This window comes from Struthio camelus, chromosome 4 (genome assembly GCF_040807025.1).
Source record: "Struthio camelus isolate bStrCam1 chromosome 4, bStrCam1.hap1, whole genome shotgun sequence".
In the NCBI taxonomy this organism is placed as follows: domain Eukaryota; kingdom Metazoa; phylum Chordata; class Aves; order Struthioniformes; family Struthionidae; genus Struthio; species Struthio camelus.
This window is the reverse complement of record NC_090945.1, coordinates 68781494-68801601: the sequence shown is the minus strand read 5'-3', so window position 1 is coordinate 68801601 and position 20108 is coordinate 68781494. Positions and strand designations below refer to the sequence as shown.

General features: G+C 35.3%; 1 protein-coding gene across 3 annotated transcripts in view; it reads left to right on the top strand.

Moving 5' to 3' along the window:
* Positions 1-20108, top strand: part of SLIT2 (slit guidance ligand 2) — a 261499-nt gene that overhangs the window by 143433 nt on the left and 97958 nt on the right. For all 3 annotated transcript variants that reach the window (XM_068943286.1, XM_068943285.1, XM_068943287.1), the window contains exon 5: positions 10781-10852. In XM_068943286.1, the coding sequence (XP_068799387.1) occupies positions 10781-10852 (72 nt within the window). The remainder of the gene's footprint in view (positions 1-10780; positions 10853-20108) is intronic.

Genomic DNA, 20108 nt, shown 5'->3' with positions numbered 1-20108 from the left:
TAGCTTACTTGTTGGCACTGACAGGCAGCATGATCAAACCTAGAGCATCAGTATTTAATATATATTATGTGAATACACATATATTGTATAAAGGCAAGATTCTATAACAATAAATCTATCTTGTTAGGCAAGCAGCCTAGCTTAAGAGACAAGCCCAAAATTGCATGGTTCTCTGCAGGTGAAGGAAGAAGTGAGCACAGTGCCACTCAAAGTTAATAAGTATAAGATCATTTCTAGTTTTCTGTCCAAATATCTTCTGTCTCTTGGGAAACTATTCACGCTTAATTTTACTGTTAAAAAACACTTGTAGTATTCAGCTTATTATTTGACTCCCGTTTTGGGCCTATACTTGATGAAAAGTGTTTGAATCCAGGCCTGTAGTTGTTACTTACCTATGTTGGAATAGCAGCTATGAGTAATGGTGCTGGATCAGGGATCTACTCTGCTCGGTTTTGAACAGAGAGAAGTTGCCACAGTTCACCGAGTGGTACTTCAGATGGAAAAAAAATGGAGTTGTAGACTGTATAGTGAAATTAGACAACATACAAGACAACCTTTCAGTCAGTTCCTAAAAGCGCTTACAGTTTCAATTTCAAAGCAGGAAAAACAATATTAAATATTAAAGACACATTGACTGCTGCAAACTCCTGCTAAAAAGAACTTTTGTCAGAGGGAAGAGTAGTGATAAATTTTTCAGCTACCGTTGGAGGAGTCTTTTGGAAAGTTGTGTGTGCTATCTCAGGTACTCTTAACGTGAGAGAAGCCCCAAAAGAAGCCGAGTGGATCTGTCAGCCATGCATTCAGTGAGCGCCTCACTGTCTAGAAGAAGTGAAATGAAGTTTACCTGACAGTGGCTTGCTTTCTCCTTTTTGTCTCCATAATTTGTAATGTATTTTATAAGTCTATTAAGTGCAAGAGTGGATTAAAACATAAGCACTAAATCACCTATCAGAGGCTGATGGAATTAAAATGGCAGAATCTTCACTCTTTCCTTACAAGGAAATAATCTTTTGCGGCCTTGTATGGAATAGTAACACAAAAGACTTGAAATAAGTTTCTGTTTTTGCCTTTAATTCCAATCTGACTTAAAAACAAAAAAGGGGGAGGGGAGAGGAAAAGGGAATGGAGAAAATATATTAATGCTTTAGGACTTATTATCTGGACTAAATCATAATTTTTGAAACACAAAATGCAAGATATACATCCATATGGCTAAAAGTCATCTACTATGCAAACTTTGAATAGGGTCAACGATATCTTTACACTTCATAGCTTTGCTGCTATCTCAGGAATTACTAGGGGAACTGTACTTCCATTAGAAATGCATGACAACTAGCAGTCAGTGAACGTCACTCAGTACCTTCTATCAGCTTGACCAATTTGAGACTCTAGAGGGGATAAAGAATCAGCATGGGTTTGGGTTTTTTTTCTTTTTTCCCCCCTTAAGAGTTTCCAGTTTTTCTTTCAAGGACCTTATGCTAACAAAAGGGTTACACTGAAGACAAATTTGAAGTAGTATTGCAGTTCGCTCCCTTTGAAATTATGGGTGGTCCTTTTTCCTTTAGAAGCTACAATACGTAATTTTTTTTTGGTAGTCCTAAACAAAGAGAATTTTATATTGATTTAATAGAAGTACACACTAATAAAGACTACTTGTTTTTTACAAAATAATTTTGAAGACTCCAGTGAAGTACATTTGTGGTCCTAATATACTTCTATTTTATTTTACAATTAGCATTTGACGCACTAAGGACACTCTAGCACAATAAAAAATAAATGGTGGATCTTCTTAGGCAATTATTTTCAAATGATAACAAAGTGCACAAATTTATTTAAGTGCACTTTTGGAGACATTGCAGAGCAGAATTGATTCTGTTGCCCATAAATTAACTTTCATGCCAAGACTGAGACTGCAGGTTTTGGGTTATTCCAAACCCAAAATGTGGTCCTGCTGAGAAGTAAGAAAGCCTGATACTTACCCTCTATGCTGTTTTTATGCTGCTGCAGAAATTATAAATGACTAATACTCAAAATTTTAAACAGGTCAATATCATATTATACTGGATAGGTATTAGCAGTCAGGCTGTTTTTGAAACAACAGGTAAGTATTTATTGTCATCATGTAAATTTTTGATGTGGTTCATTAGTTTTTCACTTTCATTGTACATTTGTTCTATGCTATATGCATAAATGGATTGCATCTGTGTTTTAATAAAGGAATAAAAATATCTACTGTTTAAATAATGCAAATAATATAGCTACAGGAGAAGCACATTTCTGTTCAGTTATAGATTTATCAGTTGATAATAGAGTTTAAAAAAACCTCAAGTATTAGAAATAAAAAAAAAATTGAGGGATATCAATAAAAATGATATTAAAAACTAAGAGATGAAAGAGAGAAGGGAAATTTAGTCTGAATATTCTTAGCAAGGAAGAAGATTCATTCCTTACAACGAGAACTGCTGCTGCTCAAATCCTTCTGCTCACACTGAAGTGGTGATTGCCCTATATTGGGCAGTACGTAATACTTAATTTGGCATGTTGTAGTACAGCATAACAGAGGGAGTGATCCTGCTTTAGCATGGGAATAAATTATTTGCCTACTATTTACAGCATCTGAGTCTCTAGGGAATCAGTAGAGCAACTAGAAATGAGTATACAACACAGAGGATCTGCAGTTTTGTGATCTAAATTCTTCTCACCTGCTTCGTGCTCTTCAGTGTGTTGCTGGTACATACTACCATGATTTCTCCATTTGCAGAAGACGGTTGATAACACCTTCCATATAGGCATACATAAAATTTCATTCCTCGTGTCGGAGGCCTGTTGGAATAATGATATGACCAGTGATAATGATTTACAAAACTAACGCTAGAATTTATAGTTCAATATTTTAATCTTGACAGTGAGATAAATATGTACTGTGAGAAATACCGACCAGTGCTGGCAGAGGTGGGCTTGACTCCTTTTGTATCTTTGTTATTAAGAACAGTTTTATTGGATATTTTACTGGAGAATAGAAAACAAAATCACTGAACTGAATAGGAGACTAAATTTTTTATTTAGTAGTCAAAGAAGAGTGTTACAACAGGTTTTTTTAAAAAATACTTTAAATTTGAATTGCTAAGCTTGTATTTATTAAGCGTTTCTTTATTCTGTTTGCGTTAATTGATTTGTAGGCGTACCAAAAGCTAGGCCTTGAAATAAGGACCTGAGAATCCATTTCGATGTAGGAGTACCCTCATAAATAAATTTTGCAGTACTGCACCTTGTACTACAGTAACTATAAGAGCCAAACATGTCAGTATTTGAACAATTAGCTGGGCAAGTCTCATTTGACTGATAGGAAAGGTACTTGCTTGTTTGTATATGGTAATGTATTTGCTTAATGCGAGATAAAAAGAAAAGGGCTGTGCTATAGATGAATATGTTCCTGTTTGTTTATTAAGCTTATACTGCAATGTGATATATTTCTGCCATGAAGGAAATTTGAATTCCAAATATGCTTAAATAGGTTGAGTTCACCCGAGGTATTAATTTTACAGGATCTCTCCAGGATACTCTCCCTGTATTTACACAGTAAAGTAATAGTTTAATAGCATGTGTATTGTCAAAGATTGTGTATGTTGTTCTGATTTTACTGTGCAGTTCTGAAAAAAATTGTCATGCTTATATACCCTATCCTAATGCAATGAAACTGGAGGTAGCCAAAGTTTGCCCGTATAGCATTCCGAAAAGCTTTTAGATTAAATTCCTAGTCATATTAGAACTTTGCAGTTTAGGAATATGAATTTCCTTGTTGTGTGATGATGAACGAAGGGTCATGAGCAATAAAAACAATCTGATTAACGGTTTCTGTAATCACACAAAGCATCCAACATGGAGCAGAAAGACATATTTTTATTCAGATCTAGAAAGTGGAAAACTGTTGGGTGTTTAAGAGGTGAAACTCCTATTCAGAGATCCAGCAAAAAAGGAAAAAAATACTTTGCCATTTCAGTCTATCATCTTTCCGTTGGATAGCCCACTGCTGCAGCAGCTGCTGCAAGGAGAGGCTGCTGACAGTGTTTTCTCAATGTCATCAAAGTAAATTTTTTGAGGGGGAGGGGGTCTTTTTACCTGAGAGCTCTTCTAAAGGTTAGTGATAATATAAATTTTTCCATCCTTTTCTTAAGATGTGCGAAGCCAGAAACGTCAGGCTGTGGCTCACTTGGGCTGTGGTGCCTCACTGCAGCATGTTCAAGCCTCCCAGTGCCCAGGTTTTCCTGCTGATGAGCTCTGCGCCTCCCCAGCAAGGCTGTGCGCCCCCTCTTGCTTAGCATCAAAACCAGGGGAAGAAGTCAGGGCTCCTGCAAACTTGGGTTCTGCACCAGAATAGGTTAGAGATTTTTGATGGCGTGCCCCACTGAGGACACAGCTGCTGGAGAAATGTCCCAGGCCATGCAAGGCCTTAAAGGTTGACGGTTTAATGAAGCCCAGAATCCACCGAGTATCCTGTGGCCAAGCAGGCTTCACACGCTCTCGCTGCAGAGAATTGCTTAATAAATAAGTAGTGTCTGGCTTCTCCCATCCACCTAAATTTCTGTATTTTTAAGGCATATTCTGGTATGGAGTATATTGTAGGAACACTGAATAGCACTGAGGAAGAAGTAAATCATAGTAAAAATAGCTGAAAAAGGGCAGATCATTTGATATTTGTAAATGAATTAAATATTTCTTTTTATCTAATTCATATATATCTTCATGAAATGTAAAAGCTACTTGCTTTGCTAAAACATGTGTCTGTATTTTTTCACCATCTTTGTGTTCCAAGTGAAAAGGCCTACATCCAAATCATATGTTTGAATTTCAATCAATTAACTTCTAAAAATTTTAATTCTGTTTATTTGGATGCCATGTAGTCTTATAATCTGTAATGGAATTTGCTGCCCTGTATGGGCATGTGGGGTTTCATGCAGAATATATGTAACTAATGTTGCAACTGCTGTTTTCCAGTAGAGGATGAATATTAACAGAGATTTACTCTTTTGTCATATATTTTTAAGTAATAATTAAGAATGCTGGTCATGGAATAGCCATGCTCTGATTTGTTTTTATGCATTGACATAAATAAGTTGATAAGTGCTCAGTACTTTTTTTGGCTTGGTATTTCTCCCTTTTCCTTTAAAAATCAGGGCACATTATTCATTCCCAATGCTCAGTATTTTACAAAGTAGAGAATGGCAGTATAGATTTATGGTATCACTCGTCAGACACTGAGGGAGGTTAAACCATGGAGGAAAATAAAATTACAAGTAATTAAATTTACAAGCAGGTTTGCCATCTTCAAAAGATTTATTGTTTCAGAGTGAACAATGATTTTAGCCACAGAAGAAAACTCTGATACAACCTCAACAGTGTATGATATAGATATTATATGTGGTACTTCAATTTATTTAATTAAAAATATGGTACTTCTTTAAAGGTTAAATGGAATATTCAACTGGGAACCATATGTGGTGAGTAATAGAATAGCTGCAATGCAGTATTGTCTGCGTTTTTTGAGCGCTGAAGCACTCTATCAGGCTCATTAATATCAGGTTATCTGAGGGCTTTATCCTCCAATAAAGAAACAATAGCATATATAAACTTTTCAGTTTTTCTGTGAGAATAGATCATATTATATTGATATAAATTTCAAATATTAGCAGGATTCTGGTTTTAAAAATGTTTTTTGGTGTACTTCATCTATCTACTAACTAGTAAATATGATAAATAGAAATGCACCAGTTTTGTCCTATTTCTTAGGAAGGATTCGGTAGCATTAACAGAATACATAGGATGAAACTGAGGAGGGGGATGTTAGAGTGAGAGCTTTTTGTTTTTTCTTCCTCCAATGATTCTTTCTTATTTCATCAATTTATGAAATAGAGAAGTCTACATTCTTTCAGGCATAATTTGAAATTAGTCAAGTTCTACTGCACTGTCATTGAAAATACCAGAATGAAATCCTACTCTCTGAAAGCATATTTAAAAGATCAGGCATATATATTTTTCAGGATACATTGCCTTTGAATTATCCTGGCTTTATTTGCTTTAAAAGGGAGTTATATTTTACATAAGCGTGATAATTCCATGAGTTATTTGATCACTTATTTCTCAGAGACTGTAATAATTCTCTGTTTTGTATTAATTTGAATGTTTGGATAGACTATGTTTATCCAAAGATAATCTTATTCTAGTCCAGTATATTTAGTTTCTGATTCAGAAACACATCTCACATCTTCACTTTTCTGTGAAAACAAAAAAAATGGGTGCAAGTTTTTCAAAGAATCAGTGCAGGTGAGCAAAAGTTCACACACCTTTTCAGTATTCTCCCATGTATATTTTCACATGGAGTGAGGTCGAGCTTGGTTTGGTATATGGATTTGGTTTTGTTTTGCTTTTGAGAAAATGATGTTGCAGCCAGAATACTACAAGGCAGCAAAATGGTTGACACGTGCAGAGCCTAACCATATGTAAATTTGAAGCAAACAAACCACTATAAACAGGACAGTGCAGTCACAACCAGAGCAACATGGGTGCTCATCTGTTTCCGCTCCGAAGAGAGCATCTTTCAAGCACTATAAGCCTAACTAGGCATATTCCTCCCAGGTACCTTTTTGTGTAAGAATCTGATATTTAACCCCTGTGTTCCTGTGCCACCTTCTGGTTCAGGGAAATGAGTTTGAGAGATGCATATGAATTACTTCATAATTGAGGTCATCTCAAACTAAAAGATATTCAAGTTTTACATGGCTCTTCTGGCCCTGAGCACTTGTTTACTAACGTATGAAAGGCAACGTATGGTGAAGGCTGCGTGATTGAAGGAGCTGCGCAAGCCAGTAAATGAAATGAATGCAAAGTGCAAAGTTGCACTAAGTAATTTTCTTAAAGAGTCGATGTCTAAGACACTCCATTTCAGACTTAGTAGTTTGGAATATATCCTCTCTACAAACAACTTAATAGAGTCGAACACTTTAGTTGAAAGACTAAGGCCCGTAGAACAGCTCACCTCCACGTAAGCTGAATTTGTCAGAATGCCTGGTTATTACGTCATGATGCTCTCCTTCAAAAGTCTGTAGGATATCCTTGATTATTTTCACTCTGGCTGTATGCAAATCACTTTTGAATCAGTTCTTTTTGCGTGAATTCTGTAACATTGGGCTACAATGTTCATGGAGGATAGTTTGTTTGAAAGTATCTCACATTGCTGGTTTCAAACGTGAAGGCTGGTTCAGGCCTCCTCTTTTAGAAGTTCAGGTTTGTCTTGTAAAAATAGAATATTTGTTTGTTGTGTGGCTTAAAATTTTCTTTACATTCCTAAATCCTCTTTCATTTTAGGGTTCCCAAGGGCCATCATAAATTACACTCAGAGTAGAGACATGTTCAAATGCTGCCTCTTTTTGAAATGAGAGAGGGAGTTCACACAGCTATTAGTGCAGGAATAGCAAATAATAACCAGCAGGCTGAAAAGGTTATTTGGGTCTTTCTTTGCTGCAGAACACAGGCTGCAAAGTCAAGTCCATGCATAACATAATCCCTTGCAAAATTGTCTGCTTTCACCTACAAAACAGATGTTTGCCCCATTTCCCCAGAAAGCTGCAGTGCACCCTGTGCTACTTGTGACCTTCACTTCTGTGAGCGATTTAAGAATTGCAGTGGTGTGAGTTAAAAACCTAAAAAATTAAAAAAAAAAAAAGACAAGAAAAAAACATAGCTACTTCTTACTCAGTTTAAGTCTACAGGGTGTGAAGCTAAGGTATAATTTTATTCAGGAAGAAAGTCAGATGTTTGTTTAAGGCCCTCAAGGTTTTCATAAGGAAACCTTATTAGACTGGGCAGACAAAAACTTGAATCAATTAATAAATAATTATTAAAAACTTTTATACTGAAAGTAGGAATAGATTTTATGCTGAAAATAGTAAGTTTTTTTTTACAAGAGTTAGAATTTTGCAATAAAGATACGAATTAATAAATTGCATTTTTATCACATATACAATTCCAAAAACGTTTCACAAAACATCAGATGCATTGCCAAGTATTTTTTCTTGGGAAAAGTATTTTAACAATATTAGTTATCCCTCTACATTTAGAGGGCTGATTTAAAAAATGCCTTGCCCAGCAACTTTGGGAGTCTTTGCAGTCAAGTGGTTTACGTTTCAAATGTAGTAAAATTAACAGGGCACACCGTATTAAATTTATGTGAATCTGTGGGACATGAAAAAGATGCTGACTATGATGACCCAGCAGTTAATCTACCATGCTTTTAATCATTTTTCTCTCTCGTGCATACGTGCACACACATACAGTCCCAATGTATTACTTATTGAAACACTTGGCTCAATAACCCCTAGGTTTAAGTTCTTGCATGTGTGCTGAGTTTTTCATTTAGTCAAAGAAAAAAAGATTTTGGCCTCTGATATTTTTCATTAGTTTTTTTTTTTAAATTACTCGTTGCCTTAATTTTATTCCGCTTCCACTTTTTTTAAATTATATAAAATGGTAAATGGTGATACTCTCTTTACGGTCATAAAAAGTGTAATGCACCATTACCTCATGTAGTATATATTTATGAATGTGGCAGTGGTTTACATAGTTATATACATATATCTATATTATAAACTAATCATTTATCATGATAGAAACCACCACTGCTAACTTACCACTTTACACAGAATTTTTATGTAGATAAAATATATTTGTCAATTAAAGAGAAATGTAAATATAGACATTTGCTGTTTATGTTTGTTTATAATGGATTCTTTTAAGGAAGTAGTCTGTTAAATCATGTTACCGTAACAAATGCTGAAGGTTGCTGTTTCATTCATTGCTGTTGAATTTATTATCAGAGCAGTGCAGTCATATCCCATTTCAAGATTACTTAGGTTGCTTGAAAATTAAATCACAGCTCATAGATTCTCTTTTTTCACATATTATTAATATTGTTAAATTGGGCCTTGTTTTATATATACTTTGCAAGGTATTGCAGTGCAGTTAGATGCACAAAACATGAAAGATTTAGTAAACAGAATGTGATTTTTCCTAAGCCACCAATGAACTGAATAAAACAAAGTTGCTCTCAGGGTATGTAGAATTATTTTCGCAAGCAGATTATATCAATGTAAATTTTGCTATGGGTAAGCAGTGTGGGGTTTTATAAACTTTTCAAACTGTTTTTTAAGTGCCTAAATCTGTAAGAGATCTCTAGGCCTAATCTCTAATAACTGGAAATATGAGCTCATGCTAGATTACATTTTAGGGAAAGAGTATGTCAAAAGCGTGACTTCTTATATATAATAAATGAAATTATTCTTGCTTATTCACTCTGTGTGTTCAGTTCATCCGTTTGGTATCTTATTTGTAGGCATCTTTTTGGGATGTTTCTCCTAAAAGGTGTGTCTAGAAAGGTCATCTAAAAAATTTCTCTAAAAAGCAAGATATTGAGAAAGCTTACTTCTCCCATTAAAGGTTGGAGTGTGTCCGATGTGCTTTTTGCAACAGCCTCCTGGCTTGGCTTTACGAAAATTAAATCTAGTTAGCCACAACAAAACTGCTCTATGAACTGAGTTAAAGTCCTAGTGTAGACAAAGCCTAGTATGCATCTAACTTGTTTCTAATTTTAATTCAGATGCTCAGGTAGGCCTCTTAGTGTAATTCCTTATGTTCCCTATATTATCTATAGAGAGATGCATCTCTGAAGGCCTCCAAAAGAAGATCTGATTTCTCAGATTTTAAGACTAAAGGGTAGGAAGGTCCTTTTGAAGGCCTTCAGACCTCTTTGAACCATGTGGATACATTTGGTCCAGGAGAGCAAACTATAAACTGAAGCGAAACTTTCAGACTGCCTACAGTGTAGATATATCACCAGCTACCTTAATCTAGTCATCTTCTCCTGTTGCACTGAATTACTTCCTAATGGGACGTAGCCTACATTAAGAAGATTGGACTGTGCTTTGTGTGTGTGTGTTTTTGGAGGGTTTCTTTTGCTGTGTCTTCTATACTTTTTTATTTTATCTTTGTAGATTTTTTTTTAGATTTTATTGCCATATGGAATTGCTAAGGCTGATATTTCCAAGTTTCAGAAGAAGGGTTGGATATTTTATTGATAGCAGAAAATATTCATTAATAAGTTTATGTTAAGAACATTTCTCTGTAGGAAAAGATACCAATTTCAGATATCCAGGTTAAGTTAGTCATGCAGGGATTTTGGGGGGTGACGGGCAGCAGCAGTAGATACCTAATGCAAGATGTTCTTTAATACCTTCTTTTAAAAAATATATGAAACAAAATTGAGAAATTTATTCATCTCAGACATGATACAGCTTGATATTTGTTATTTCTCAACAGGCTGTTACTCATTTTTGTTCCTCTTTTCTTCAATCTTCCTTGCATAAAACCGAACATGTTTTATATCAAAAATTTGATGTCATGGGTTTGGAATTGGCTAAAAAATTAAAACCAATTAATTCAAAATTAAATCAAACTGAACTTCGGTGTTAAACTTTGTAGTGCTGCTACTTTTTGTGTGCCATATATATTGTAATTTTGTAAAGGAACTACTTAGTGCAACACAGACTAACTAATTTGAATATTGTTGTTTCTTTTTCTTTGATTAAAAAGCAATTAAAGTTATAAAATATGCTTTATCAGAAGCATTGACTGAGCTGGAATGACTGAAATTATTTTTACTTTTTTTTTTTGTTATACATGGAAATAAATATGATAAATTTTAATCTTTATTTAATCTTTCTTTTCTTAGTGATCTTAGTGAAAATCAGATTCAAGCAATACCAAGGAAGGCTTTCCGAGGCGCCGTAGACATAAAAAATCTGTAAGTATTTTCCTCTTTTTTGATGTATGTTCTGATCATAATGCTTTGTCAATGTAGTGTTCTTCTGTTGTATCAGGTATCTTTTTCCTGAGGACTTCTATAGCTGCTTAAGGAATCTCTGCATAAAAGCAAACACTTAACGTTTGTTTTGGCAAAGTACTTTAGCATATCCTGAGCATCCTAAACTTGCCCTATATGAAATCCAAAACGTTGAAATGGAACCGAATAAAACAATGCGTCATAACCATTTGCTTATAGTAGCCTGAGTTCAATATTTGAATTTCAGACTCCTTTCAACATTTCATTGTTTCTTGTGGAAAAATTCATTCCGCCTCAGGTCTAAGAGCTTGCCTTTTGTTTGTTCACATACAAGAAAGAAAGAAAGGAAGATCGAGTTTTGCTAGAATATGTTTTTGTACTTGTTTGATTACTTGTCTTGCACAGTTTTGTTTTGTGGTAAAATAAGTCTTTTCTACAAGATTGATACTTATTCTCTTAGAGATGACGACCTTGAAGTTCACGGGCAAATTTTGAATTCTTGTGGCTTCTGAATGTGGAAAAATGTGACTTTCAGACTTTCCTTTCAGAGTGGGTCAGTTTATTGTACTGAAAGAGCTGAATGACCTGAAGCCTGGCAGGAACTTTTGTAGTAGGAAATGTAAGGTCATGCACTTGAAAGCTATAATGAGCCTAATGTAAGCTGGAGAATCATCACTTAAAACAACTAACAAAGACAGTGGGCATGTACTAGTGGGCTCCTGAAAGACTATGAAGGTGCCACTGTGATGCAGCTGTGAGAAAGCATAATTGCTTTCTCAAAATAGATAAATAAAAATAGGGAAGTATTGGTTCATTCTTTGAGGTTTTCGTGTAATTTCTATCAAAATACTTTTTATTGTGTGAGGTTGCCAGTGTTTAAGAAAGATGAACTCTCTGGAGGAACTAATTTTAAAATGGAGTTCTACATGATTATGAAAAGAAACCACATCATTCTGTATCTATAATAGCAGGAAACTAGACAGTTTCATTTCATTTCTTTGTTCCTTTGATGAATTGCATTAGATAATTATACTTTTAGTAGCACTGCTCACGAACTTGTTAGGAGGACATTTTGCAAAGACTTAACAAAGAACACCAAATATTCAATACCAAAAAGTATTATCTCCTAGTTGCTGCAATACTCGAAAGTGTGTGTGTTTTGATTCTTTGTTTGTTTTGTTTTGTTTAAGCATGCTTGTGACACTTTTTTTGCCTGCAATAAAACCCTGTTATAGCGCAGTGGAAAAACTATTATGTTCAGATCTGTTCTATTCAAAAACATGCAAGCGCTTCTCAAAGTAACTTTGTTACTTTGTTTAATTGACGTTTTATGAATTTCTTCTCAGAACTGGGCCCATAATTATTCATGGTCTAAAAGAGATCTGGCTTCAGGCAGAAGCCTCTATTTTTTAACTTGATCTATATTTGAAAACTGATAAAGCTTCAGAAAGGGACTTCAGTAGTAAAAATAAAAACACCATCAAAAATTTTCTAACAGCAGGGCAGTATTTTAGAATGTAATTAGTATACTTACGTGTTGTGAGTTAGCCTATGCTTTAACTAAGATATTATTTTTATCCTGGCATATATTTTCAAGGCAAAGCTCCTGCATTATGCTTAAAATTTGTATAAAACAACAGGTCTGCCCTTTGAAGTCTTTCTCTTTTGGGAGATAATTCAGACAGAACCAGCATAAGATGATAGCATTGCCACAAAGTCCAAATCTGATCTGTGGCGTACAGTTCATTGTAGCATGAATACAATAGATATCTCCTTTATTGGTGATCCCAGGAAAAAAACAAGTACTGAAATCTTTATGGTCCCACTAGAATTTAAAGTAATAAGAAATACATTTTTCTGTCTAGTAAGCACTGCCTGCATTCCTGGTCATCTAGGAAGTACACTCTGTATATTGTGAGCTGTAGATTTAAGTATCAGAATGACAAGTGAGTACTAGCGGTGAGTCAGGTGGGATTGCAGCACAGCATTTATGTAACTGAATCAAGTATTCACAACCTGAACGGCGTTTGTATCAATCCAGAAGCTTGGCGAGAGGAACTAAATATATAATCACAGAATGTTACTGTCAACAGAATTTAACACTTACTCTTGTTTCAGCATTTCTTCTCTAATTGCCTAGTAGTTGACCGTGATGTTAAAGATGTTAATCAGACTTCTGGAAGAGATAAGTGAAGGCACAAAGAGTAAAGCAAACCTGTCGTAGAACATTTTCTTAATTGAAATTTGTTTTTTTCCAACATCATCAATTACATTAATTGCGATGTAGATTACAGAGACCTTTTCCTAAATCCAGCAAATGATAACCATCATAATAGCACTAGTATCCTGTTTCAAAGGCAGTTAACAAATTCGTAAAAGTTGGACTGATTACATATTTTGTTTGTTTTCCTGAATGCAGACTCACCATTCAGTTATTCCGTCTAAATACATCAGCAACTGAATCATAATTTGAAAGTTTCAGAAAGATTTTGTAGTAGCCAAAGGATGTTCTTCCAGTCTTCACCAAACAAAAGGAATTAGGTGTTAAGTCAGATTATCTAAAGGAAATTGCTTCCTTTAAGGTTGATGATACCACTAGGATTATGATTTCCTGCTAATATCTTAGCTCTAGATTCCTCTTGATGTTTCTGAGAAGAAGCTGTTCGGTTTCCATGGGTACATTCTGTAGAAGATAAAGAACTAAAACTGGCAGGACATTATGAAAAATACCAACGTAGGCAACCTGCTCCAGTGTTTGACCACCCATAGGAGAAAAAAAAAAAAGGATTCTAGTTCCAGTTCTAATTGGAATTTCCCATTTTGCAACTTGTGCCTGCCCCAACTAGTCCTGTCACTGGGAAGAGTCTGGCTCTGTCTGTACCCTGCCATTAGGTGGTGGTAGGCAGCACTACGAACCTCCCTTCTGCATAAGGCTGAGCAAACCCAGTTCTCTCAGCCTGCTCTCGTCCTCCATCATCTTGGTGGCCTCCATTGGGCTCGCCCCAGCACGTCGCTGTCCTCCTTGTCCTGGGAAGGCTGAGACTGGACGCCCAACTCCGGATGTGATCCCACAAGTGCCAAATAAAGAGGGAGAATCATTTCTCTCAGCTTCTTGGTTATACTCTTGCCAATACAGCCTACCACAATTGTTCCTAATGAATCAAAAAAGGTGGCAAAAAATGAGGGGAAGTATAGTCTGTACTATTTTCTCGAAATAGAAAGCCACTGTCCAGTGTTTTGGTAATTCAGATGTAGAGGAAAAAAAAACGAAGTCTTGATTTTCCCTTGCAAGGGAAATGACTTGAGGAATAATCTACTTTTAATAGTGCTGCTGAAGTGAGACTTGGCAGAATTTAGGGTTTAAATTCTAAAATTGAATTTCAAAGCATTACTCCTAACTTGGTTCTTAATCTGGGAGAAAAAGTTGCACAAAGAAATTAGGCTCTTCAGAGAATGCAATGGCACCTACTGTTTTGGGCATTTTTTTTTTAACAGATATAATTTATCATACACATTGCAAATTAAAAAAAGATTTTTAATATACACATTAATGATGGTTTTCGTAGCCCTCCCTGATGATACAGTACTCACACTGGATATGCAAGATACTGGTTTAAACTCTCCCCAACCTTGGGAATTTTAATCTTGTGTTTGATAATGTAGGAAAATGCTTTAGTTGCCAGGGTTATAAGTCTGGATCAGTTGCTTCTTGAATCTGGTTACTACGAAGAATAAAGACCTGGGCCTAAGAAGCAAGCCAATGTGAAACACCACTGTAAGCCTAATAGTAAAGGTACTTGTTGTAGTATTTCAGAAGTACATTTTGATCCCTGCTCTGATGATTTTGATAAAAATCATTTTGATGACATTTCCATATAAAGTATACAAAGTTTCCTCAGGTGAGATTCAAACTTTCTCTTCTATTGTTTAAGCAGTATTTAGCAGAGGATGGAATACACATCATGGTAGAACTGTGACTCTTAATATACATTATATCAATCGGTACCAAAAATATTAACAATTTTATGGTATCTCCTGCAAGTATATTGCCCCATGCTTTGCTTGTCTCAGTCTTACCTCACTTTGTACTGCGGTATTGTACGGCCCCTTTGCGTCCACTCTGCTCCATTTTTTCCTACCAACTGGGAGACAGTGGAATTAAGCTTTAATAGTATTATGATATCGGTGTTGCTATGATGTCCTTTTCACACTTACTGTAAAAGAGTTAAAACTTGCGTTGACACTAGAGGCATAACTGAATTTTCTGTTAATCTTGGCTGGCTAGGATTGGGATTTTCTGGAAGTTCAGCTTTATTCCTAGTCAAAGGCTAACGAATCCTGCTGAAGAATATTCTAGTTACTAATTTCTTCTCAGATCATGCACAAAATTCCACTGCAGCTTAAAGTCTGCTCTCTGCTCCTCTCTGCAAGTGCCGAGCTAAATGCGTTGCTTGTCTAGGACATGATTTAATAATTTCCATTCACATATTTCTCACCCTTATTTTGGGGCGCTATCTCAGTTCAATGGCTAGTCTGTTCAGCTACCTGCATTTCAGGTATACATCAAGAAAGATTTTTCAGAGTGTGTTAGTATATTCAATACTTCTTTAAGATTTTTAAGTCTAAAATAGCTCCGTATGTGAAATGAAGGAAGAAGTACACTTTTCTAGTGACTCCTAAAACTCTATACCCGAACAGGTCAATGACCTTGTGGCATTTAGGAAATCACTTGTTTTTTCGGACTGTTTAAATAGAAGACCATTTCAATGATGGTCCTGAGCACTGTTACTGAGGTTACTTTGATTACAGGCTACCTTCCTAAAATCTGGCTGCTGAAAAAGGTTTCATTTCTATCAGAGCTATGGACGTGCTTGTGAAATATTAAAGTCATTAATGTTTTAAAACTGGGAGAAACACTTTTCTTTGAAGATAGATTTCAAATCAGAATTCTCTGGATATGAATTGAGGAGTTTCTTGCAAGTCTTGTTTTTGGCACTTCAGCCACTGAGCCTAAAATAGGCAAAAGTCTAAAAATCTGTCTAAAACAGATATTTATTTGAGTGACACTAAATGTTAGGATAATAAAGTCCAGGCAGCTGTTTACAGTGTGGTTTCATCTGCTAAAGCAAGTACTGATTCTTGTGCAAAATTGTTTGTGGTATCTGAATATACTCTAATGGAAAAGGATTCCTGTGCTTTTTGCTAGGAGAAGTACTGAATTTTGCTGTGGTTTATGTAGTGTCCCACATATTTCCCTATGAGAATACAAAGTAAACTCAGGTACAAGATTCTTTTGAACTGAGTCGATCAACTCCATTGTAGGAAAATCGGATTCGATTTCATCTTTATATTTTATGTGGCTATGTCAAGTACAGAGAATAATGAAAATCCTCTTTGAGGTTTTGAATTTTAAAGGAAGTGCGTTTATGCTTCTGGTCAATGTTTAAGTCACACATGCAAAAGTTGTTTGAACTCTCAGAAGTCTTTAGGCCCTAGTAGATCTGCTTACTTTGGAAAGTGAGACTGCCTGTGCAGCACTGACCAGGGTGACGTGATCGTACTGAGAAGACTTGCAAGGAGGTTTGTTGATATCTAGAGTAACTACTTAGAAGAAATGGTTCTATGGATTTTTAAATTAATATTTAAATAAAGCACCGTAACAGAACTGTAATCGGATGCGTAATTTAATATGATTTCTGTACTACAATAGGAATAAATATATTTACTCCTCACATTTATAGTTGTCTTGATGCTGTTTGTCATCTAGTCAGCTAAACTGCATTATTTCTGTGAAGTCATACTGATTTCATAGTATCTTTGCATTACGTAATTTATAGATTATTATTTCAGTGTTTATACCTCCTTTTCTTGGCATTCTCCTGTTTCACTTTGACTTTTTTTTGTTTTCTTCATTTCAGTCAGTACCTAGGGGTTTAGCTAAATGGAGTGTTAGATAATTTGGAGAGGATGGAGCTATTGAAATATAGTATGTATGTCTTAGAAATATTTTTAGTTCTTGCTTTTTATTTTTGCGGTAAAAGAAAAAGATTATTCATATGTGTCAATGTGTCATAATCATATGTGTCAGTATTATGTATATTAGAAAAGTTAATTATGTATTCATTGGAAGTGTTTTATGGGAAACATTTAGAAAAGGACACAGTGAACTACATTAGCAAAATAAACTGCAAGTTGGAAAAAGCACTTGACTCAAATGAAAGAATAATAGTAATAAATGGTAATACACACACGAGACAAGCGATTCTCTGAAGTTTGATAAAGACTTAGAATAAATTCTTACATGATTTTGTTACATCTTTCTCAGCTAATGTCTCTGAAATTACTAATTCCTCTTGAAATTGAAATTCAGAGAGGAGTTAAGAAATAGGAAGCCATTATTCAGTATTATTGTAAAATAATAAAGGAGAGGTTAAAAAAATAAAAAGTGGTTGTTTCCAACAGTCCTATTGCAGGGATAGGTAATGTGTACTCTGTTCTTTTCCCAAGGAAAAAATTAGTTATATGAAATGCAAAGCACAATGTGCTGAAACCAGAATTTTTTTACAAATATTTTACTGGTCAAGAAACCATAGCAGGACTCTAGAAAGGCTTCTGACTTTTCCAGATGACTTGTTAATCAGTATTTATCATTAAGTTGATACACTAGCAGAATGTAATCATTTCTGAATAAAAGAGAAGATATTAAAGCTGCATGGTGCCTCTCTCATATTACATAATAAAATGTACTCAAGCCCTGAAAGACAGGAAAGTAGAGTAGGCAGACTGACTGAAATCGTAACTTCTAAGTCAGCCTCTATGAATGAGAAGAGAAGGTTTTCTCTGTCAGTCAGGTACCATTTTTTTTCTGTATGAAGAAAGTAGTTTTCAAATGCAGGCAACATTTCCTGTTAAGACATTAAATACTTCTCTTTTGGGATAACAAGTTTGGTTTTTTTTTGGTTTGTTTGTTGTTAAGTGGTGCAGAGCATATGCTAGAAGGGAGGAAAATAGAAGTCAGCAATATGGTTCTTTAGTGTAAGATTTATCAGCAAAACTAATAAATAAGCAACATTTTAAAACAGCCATTTTCCTATTAGTTGAAAGCCCTTTGCTATCCACTAACATTTTAACCAGCAGTAGTTAGAAAGCATATGAAATACCCAGGTAATACTGCAGACATGGATGCAAAAACTTAATTAATTCTCTGAAAGGGAGTATGACAGCTGCTGTTTGGAGTTTTATGATCTTTATGGGAACTGCACGGCCCAGGGTAGTCTGCTGCAGCGAGGCGGGAGGAGCAGAAAGGAAACACCTTGTGAATGCAGTGACTTTCCAAAGGGAGGATGAGATCCCACCTAGAGAAGAGGCAGCGTGGAGATGGGGGGAAAAGCTGTGAGGAGAGGCGGGGGAAGAGGGGAAGGATAAGGATGGGCCAGAGTTGCAGGTCCATGTCTTCTCAGCTTCCTTTCTTGGGGCTTTTTAATCATTTGAAAAGATGCAAAGAAATTTTCAGGGGAAAAAAAGCCTTTTAAGATGGAGCTGGGATTACTGCTTAATAACTAACTGATGAGAAAAGCTTTATTATGGTATGGTAGATTTTCTTACGTGTATTTTAGAAAGTTGATCTGCTAAAAATCAATGATAAAACATAAGTGAAAATTGGAGAAGTCAGTATTATTTTTGCTCTAGCACTGTTGTTTAAGCCCCAAGACTAAACACCCACACAACCTGATATCAGGAACCAGTCTTATGCAAAAAATTCAGACTGCTTCAGTACATCCCTTATCGGAACATTATACCTTGATGATGTCATACTGGTTGTGAAATTTTGTCTAACTGGTTGTGTAAATTGTATACGTGGTGGATATCTTTACCTTAACACACATACCATAAATTCCTATTCAAATCAGGCATGTTGTCTGGTTATAAGTTATATACCTGTCATTGCTTAAAAAATACATATTTTGGCCAATTGTCCTCTAGAGGATTCTGATCTTTTTATATCATGTCCATAACTGATGTCAAATCATCTAAAACATACGGAAGGTAGTACCTTTCAGAGATAATGATTTATAAAATTAGGATCTATTTCTCCTCCCCCACCCCCATGCTTCCCTCCCCCCAAACCCAACCCAACCAATTAGCTCAGTGCAAACAGGGTAACTGTATTTAAAACTGTCTGTTAAGATAAGATTTAAACGAAAACAACTCACCCTTCACTAAGATAGTGGTGATGGTGATTCATTGAAGGAAGAAGTCCAAAAGTTTTCAGGTGCACCGTAACTGCTGCCAGTCTAGTGGAAGAAATCTGCCTTTCAGTTCATGTAGGACAAGATTCGCTCAAGTGCTTTCTCTGCTGTTAAAAGATTTTCCTTTGTGTATAATATGGATGATTTAGAAGAAGCTGTGTCAGCACTGATTTATACATTGACAGCTAAGGATAATAAGATATGGGCAAACATACAGCTCACCCTTTTACAGATTAACCTGCAGACTGCATTAGGCAAATTTGATGGCATTAAAAGATTTTTCCAATTTGTCTGGAAACAATTTCTCTTTTGTATTGTGTCAAGGGTAACATTTCATGCCATTGTACTAATTTAAATAGCTTTGATAAATTGTTCAGGAGGTTAGAGAATTATACTGTGTATATATTTTACCTCTTTAAAATAAAAAGGCTATTAACTTAATTGTTAAGTGAAATTAATTAGTAAAAATGGAAGGAGCCTGAGAAAATAGGCTAAAATATTCCAACACTGCAGCACTGGTGCTGTAACATTGCACCAAAATGATTAAAGATTATATTCAGGAAATTACAGTTTGCATTTAGCTTTTAGCACACAGAAACAGTGACACTGGTATAGTTACCATAATACTGTATTCCTGTGTAGCAGTAATTCAGATGAAAAATATGGATGAAACTAGACGAACTTTATAAATAAAATAGGTACATTGCACTCAACAATGCACCCACTCACAGTGGGTGTGATGATTTATTGATAAAAGAAAAGGTTATCATAGATTCACAAGAATCACACAAAATGTTTTAGTAAAAACCTCATTAGTCCTCATAGCTAATATATAATTGGAGACAGAAAGGGCAGAGTTCACTTGTATTTTGTGCATTTTCTTAGTATTGTTCATACACATTTAGTTCTACATTTTATCTAATACTGACAAGTTACCAGCTTGGAGAAGATCTCCTGGTTGTTTAAAG